Here is a 6,661-nt window from a genome sequence, read left to right as displayed (position 1 = left end):
AACCCAAGTTTTGGAACTATAGCAATTGTTCCTTCCTTGATACTGCTACTAATAGTCCCTGTTTAAACCATACTTATTGCAGTCCAGGTTGTAGATGACTTCTTTAAGATGGTTTGGAGAGTGCTGATTGCATTCTTTCTTCAAAGAAGCTGAAGGGATTTTTTTCCTTGCTTAACACCCCCCCCCCCCCCCTTTTTTGGCATTAAAAACTGAGCATTCTCGACAGTCTTGTGCTGTGGCTAGATGGCTACTTCTGTATTAAGAAGTAGGTGTGCACTGCTAGAGATTTGGGGGGCTGATACAGATGGCTGATTTTTAAGGAGGCATATTGGCCGATACCGATCTGATTTCCGATACGGCTGTATGCAGCTGGTAAGTCCATTGTGGTGGAAGGGGAGGGGGGAGAGAAGGAGCATGAGGGGGCAGATCAATGCCTCCTATGGTGTGGGAGGGAGTGGGGCAGGTGCTACCCAGCTAGGGCGGGCGTGAGGCAAAGCTGTGGCTTGTCCGAGGTGTATGGGGGGGTGTCCCCAGACCTGTGTGGGGCGGGTGGGCTGCAGCTGCTGGCTGGAGCCAGGGCTGTACTGGGTTCTCCTTGGTAGAAGCTGGGTTCAGGGTGGGTGGCGGTGGTGCTGCGAGGGGACTATGCAAGGGGAGGAGGGAGGGTGGGGCTGCAGCCACCCCAGGTTTCACTGTAGCTGCTGCTTCCTGCCTGGCACAGCCCCAGCTGTTCCTGGCACGTGGGTGGAGGCAGTGGTTGAGCTGGGGCTGTGCCGGGGTGGCGGGCTACATTGAAATTTGGGGTGATGCCCCCTTGTAGCCCCCTCCCATTGCTGCTGCCCTCTGCCCCAAGCCCAGCCCCGGCTTCAGCCAGCAGCTGCAGTCTGCCCATTCTGCCCCGCACAGGTCCAGGGAGCACGCTGCCCCCCACCCCCGATGAGTCATGGCCTGCCCCTGCCCCACTCCCTTCTTCACCATGGGGGTATTGATCTGCCCCCTCACGCCCCTTCCCTCCCTCTTCCCCTTCCACCACACCAGACTTACCAGTTGGAGACAGCTGTCCAAGCTGCTGGGCTATGCTCCTCACTGCCTGTGTGCTGTGCTGCAGCTGTGCACACGCAGGGGTATTTATCAGCCACATGGGGCCCGTTTCCAGTGCAGCCAATTTTTTAAATATGTGCCGATCTGATATTGGACCAGTGTATCTGTGCACCTCTATTAAGAAGATGCCTGTCTGTTTTCATTACAGGAATATATCAACCGATAGGAAGCTTTGTAGAAGTATAAGCAGTTGAGAAATGAGGCACCAACCTGCAGAGAAACCTAAAATCTTTTAAATTCCTGGTAAATTCAGCCCTTGAGAGAGAATTCTCTTAAAGCAGTGCTGTCCAACTGGTAGCCCCTGCGCTGCATCTACCCCACAAGGGGTTAATGTGTAACCTGTGGCCTCTTGCCTGGTTTCCACTCCCCCCATTACTTTTGCATAGAGGGGAACAGTGAGTCTGCTGCCCACACCAAGACTGGAAGGTGTGGTCACTAGCTGCTTGGAAATTGGAGCACTGTGTTTTAAGAGCAGTCTTCAAAATCATCAGATAATTGAGTCGAGTATCTCCTTTCTCTAAGGTTCAGAGTTGCACCACGTGATCTTGGGTTCTTCACTGCTTCTCAGCAGTTTCTTCCCTCCCCATGCATCCCTCTACTCACACACACCTGTATAAAGCAGTTAAACTAAACTGCATTCTGGTGCACAGTATCAGATAAGGACTGTTTTTAAAGTTTTGGGGGAGGGAGGAGGGAAGCGAGAGACCTGAGGATATATCCAAGAAAGGGAAATAAGTCATTATGAAAGTTCATTTCCTAGTGGGAGGAGAATAAGAGAACAAATATGGGAGAAGTGGACAGTTGAGTGGGCATAGAAGAAACAGGAAATGGGTATTTAGGAAAATGTAGGGATAGATGCATTATGATGATCAGTTGTAAGGAAGGCCCTGTTGACTCTGAGACCAGTGGAAGCAAGATCCTTTGGATTCTAATATTGTTCATAAATCTGAAAAGTTAATGCAATCCACTTAAAATATTCTTTGTGATGGCTTTGATACTAAAGCAACATATGCTATTCCCACACTTTCAGATCTAAATTTAATCAGCGGTAGAAATCTGTGCTACACGGGTGCATTGCGGAAGCTGTTAGACTTGGTGCAGTCTGGGATATTTACTCTTTAGGAAGCAGTTTGCATTTGTGAAAGCTCATTAGTAGAGTCTTCTTGCTGAGCTGATCAGAAGTGAAATAATTAACAATACCAAGATTCCCATCTTCAGGTTCCATAGTTAACACTTCATTTCAATGAAGTATCAGCTTCTGCATTCATAGTTATTTCTGCCAGTTAGCATGCTCTGGAAGATTGACGACTTTGGTTCACATGGGGTCAGTGCTTTTCTGAAAGGCTTTTTTTTCTCAATCAAAGGTAAATTTTAAAGTATCTGGTCAAGAGCTTTAAATTCCAGAATGCAATTTTGTGGCAAGATGGCATTTCTGGAAGTACCATGAAACTTTCTGTGGCTAGTGAAGGCTTTACAGGCCTGGCATTGTGCAGGTGACCTTTGTTTTTAAAGGTGTCTGTTGGTGTTAGATAAACAGCAGTATGTGTGTTTAAGGAGTCACAGTCCTCATTGTACTTGGTCTTTAATCTCTGTCACCTAGTTTTCTCTTGCTTCCTATAATCTGCAGAAAAAAATCATCTGCTCATCAGGTGGCGATAGTCTTTCTGACCCATCTGCTATTGGTTTTATGATATCGGAAATAATATCAGATTATGTAGAGCACAAGTCTATTCATTATCACTACTTACCATTCACTATGAGGTAGTATTAAGGCTAATGAAACGAGCCAATTCAGATTACAAGACTTCAGGCTACTGGAAACGCTCACATTATCCACTAACTGGCGCTTTGTTCTGCTACTGCAGCACTGCTTTGCAAATCCTTGTGGACCAGTTTGACAGAACCGGTGCACGTTGTACTTAGTGTTTAAAGTGTTTCCCTAATAAAAGAAAATGTTTAATGAATAAACAGTGTTTAGTTATGTATTCTCTGTAGGGAGCATTAGTATTGTAATCTTGGAAACGTTCTGCCACAAATTCCCCCTGTTCTTACAGTACTTCTGAGTTTGAGCAATAGCCCTACGCTCACTTCATTTTTCTTTTCATGGTGCCCTTTGTTGCCCTGTTGCAGGTGCAGTGAAGCCAGGGCCTGCACAGGGAGGCAGGATTCAGACTAGCAACTTGCGGTGTCAGCACACCACAAACCAGTATGAGGCACAAAGCTGACACTTAATCTTGTTCCTATGAGTTCACAGTTGTCCTTGTGCTGTGGTGCTAAACACTTCATTTCCCTTTTTCAAGCACTACGAAAGAATCCAATCCATCAGTTTTACTAGATCTCCAGTGCCAGGTTTTTCTCTCTCTAGTGTTAGTTTTTTCCAAAGGCTTATCATATAAATGTTCCAAAGGCATATCATTTAAATCTTGCTCTCTAGCTGCTGATTGAAAGCTAACCATCTTTTTTGTATGTTAATGATTGAACTGTCTGCCCAGCCCCACATCTGTCACCTCCCCAAACGACTCAGGAATTTCTAGGACTTTAGGGTTGTGTGTATGTTCGTGTCGGGGGGTACTTAATGTTAACTGCTCATTTATTAGATTTAGATTTTGTGTAGGTTAGTTTGGATAGGGGTGATCCTGCCTCAGGCAGGGGGTTGGATGAGCTGACTCCGGAGGTCCCTTCCAGCCCAGCTTCTCTATGATTCTCTGATTTGACAGTTGTCATTTTACCTGGATAAATGCCATGCTTATACAAGGTATAATGGGCAAAGGGGGAGCCTAGGTAAACCAAAGGCAGTTGTATCACGCCTCTCTTTTGGGATAAGAGAGCTTTACTATTGGCAACCAGTTTGCCAACCCTTTATTGTGGGGTTTTCTTTATTCTTTGTTGTTTCTTCCCCTTCCTTAATGTTTTGGCCTTTTGAACACTAGCCCGGTCTTCATAAAGAAGTGCGTCTATTTGACAGTAACTCTGGCCCTTCTTAGCATGCGGTGGAAGGCTGAGTCTCTTCCTGGCTTGCTGAGCACTAGTCCTTGGAAAATGGGCTTCTCCATTCATCAGCTGTCATGCAGGAGAAAGATGAGAGACATGGCTCTTCTGTCGGGGTGGCAGGATTGCCTAAGTTGTAGTTTTCTCTGCTCTGTAAGCCCATCTGGATTCCTTATACAAAGCTGTCTTCTGAGGAATGTGCTGCTGTGCACAGTCTTCCTGAGCTGTAGCAAAGATGGGCCTTTACAGACAGGGACAAATACGAAGGTGAACAAGGTACGTACGTGTCTTGAATAGAAGTGAACGCATATATTTAGAGAGTTTTCATTTGGTCTTGTTTTAGCATGCCAATGAAGATGTTGAGAGGATGCTGTTAGGAAACAAGTGCGACATGGAAGATAAACGAGTTGTCCTTAAAGCAAAAGGAGAACAGGTGAGTGTCCCCCACCCCAGAACCGACTCGCTAAGGAAAACGTACCAGCATGGAGGAGGTTCTCTGCCAGTGGGTGAAGGTGAGGTGGAATGAAATCATTTAACCCACCTTTTGTAGAGCTGATGCCGTTGTATCACGTCGGAGTTGGGCTCCCAGCAGACCAATAACACTGGACTTATTAATGTTATACATAAACCCAGGATTTTGGGGGGATTTCCTGGAGCTGTATTTTATGAATAGTTGCCACCTGAAGCTGTCTACCTTTAGCATGAATAAAGTAGTGTGTTCTGGGCATCTAACATTCTCCTGTAAATTTTTGCTTTGGTCATTTGCCAAAGATATAGCCCCATATAATCCTGTTTTATCATGTGTCAAAACCTGCTTTTATGTGAGAGCATTAGATTATCTATCCTGTACCCTATCAGTTTTGCCAGTTAGTGTCTTTAAGTTCCTATTTGCCATACTGAAAACAAGTTGCAGTGTAACAATGAGGTTTATAATTGACCGGCACTATGATAACTGTGCAAAACTCTCTCTAATGCTAACCTTGTTCTGGCTTCTTTTTCTTTAATTTAGATTGCAAGGGAGCATGGTATTAGGTTTTTCGAAACTAGTGCAAAAGCAAATATAAACATTGAGAAGGCATTCCTCACATTAGCAGAAGACATTCTTCGAAAGGTAAGTGCCCATGGGATCTGGTCTCAGTTGATTTGCTTTAACGAGCACAACTTTCCTGAAATTAATCAAGTGCAGGTCAAAGCTAACAAGAACCACCTTTATCTGAAACATTGATTTTTTTTTTTTCCCTTTCCCTCCTATCTTTGTGCCCCCTTCCTTCCCCATTTTACAATTCGATGTACCACCTATAAGATGAGCTAATGCTTCTGAGGCCTAGAAACCCTTGTGTATTAATATTGTTGCTGAGCTCTTGGCAGGCCACCTAGTCTTACATGCCCCAAATTCATATGACTAGGTTTGGACATGAGAAGCAATTTCTTGTAGGACAGATTGGAATGGGTCTTGAAGGTTTTTTGCCACCTTGAGCACCGAGGGACATCAATCACCTTGGAATTATCTGGGTATATTATGTCTAATGAATTCCTGGCCGTTTCAGGAGCTTGAGACATTTGTTGGCATGTTGGTCTAGTTTTTTGTGCTGCGTAATTTAGAGTATTTTGCACTTTGTGGGATGAAATTCATTCTTTCCCAATGTAGATCAGGAGAGTCAGAATGCATCATTGCAGTCTTTTTGTGACCACTTGCATAACAGGCCATAAGACTTCCTGAATTCTTGTTTCAACTAGAATGTGTCTTAGAAAAAGACCTAGTTTTGACTCTCAGAGTATTCAGGGCTGGAGTATCTACCTGGACCAGTGGTGAGCAGCTCCAGTGGTTAATTTCCTCAGTTAAAACTTGCATCTCATTTCTAATGTGGCTGTTTAGTTTCAACTTTTAGCTTCTGGATCTTGTTATACCTTTGTCAGCCTGGAGGAACCGTCTGTTAGCCTGTTCCCATGATCAAGTCCTGCTGCTCGACCTGGTACTGGCTACTGGGAGTGACCTAGTCGGCGACCTAGTGATCGATGGGAAGCTGGGTGACAGCGACCATGAGCCCATGGGACGCCCATGCCCGCTACGGGACAGGGAAGTCCGGGTGAGGGTGATCCCCTGCCCTTCATTGATGCTAACTTCGTGAAGGAACATCTTGAGAAGCTTGATACCCTCAAGTCAGCCGGCCCTGACAATCTTCACCCCAGGGTACTCAAGGAGCTGGCGAGCATCATAGCCCAGCCTCTAGCACGGACCTTTGAAAACTCTTGGCGCTCTGGTGTAGTGCCCGAAGACTGGAAGAAGGCCAATGTGGTGCCTATCTTCAAGAAAGGGAGGAAAGTGGATCCGGCTAACTATAGGCCCATCAGCCTGACTTCTATCCCGGGGAAGATCTTAGAAAAGTTTATTAAAGAGGCCATCCTTAATGGACTGGCCGACGCCAACATCTTAAGGGATAGCCAGCACGGGTTTGTTGCGGGTAGGTCTTGCTTGACCAATCTCATTTCCTTCTACGACCAGGTGACCTATCACCTGGACAAGGGAGAAGAGATTGATGTCATATATCCTGACTTCAAAAAAGCCTTCGAT

The 6,661-nt window shown here is 45.5% G+C and overlaps 1 protein-coding gene across 1 annotated transcript in view; it reads left to right on the top strand.

Annotated features, from left to right (window-relative positions):
- The window catches only part of RAB10 (RAB10, member RAS oncogene family), a 36,853-nt gene that overhangs the window by 22,860 nt on the left and 7,332 nt on the right, over positions 1-6,661 (top strand). The window contains exons 3-4 of the mRNA XM_006032379.3: positions 4,433-4,522; positions 5,099-5,200. Coding sequence (XP_006032441.1) covers positions 4,433-4,522; positions 5,099-5,200 — 192 coding nt within the window. The remainder of the gene's footprint in view (positions 1-4,432; positions 4,523-5,098; positions 5,201-6,661) is intronic.

The sequence above is a fragment of the Alligator sinensis genome, unplaced genomic scaffold, assembly GCF_000455745.1.
Source record: "Alligator sinensis unplaced genomic scaffold, ASM45574v1 scaffold8_1, whole genome shotgun sequence".
NCBI lineage: Eukaryota > Metazoa > Chordata > Crocodylia > Alligatoridae > Alligator > Alligator sinensis.
The sequence above is the reverse complement of the archived record's forward strand: the minus strand, read 5'-3'. Positions and strand labels throughout refer to the sequence as shown.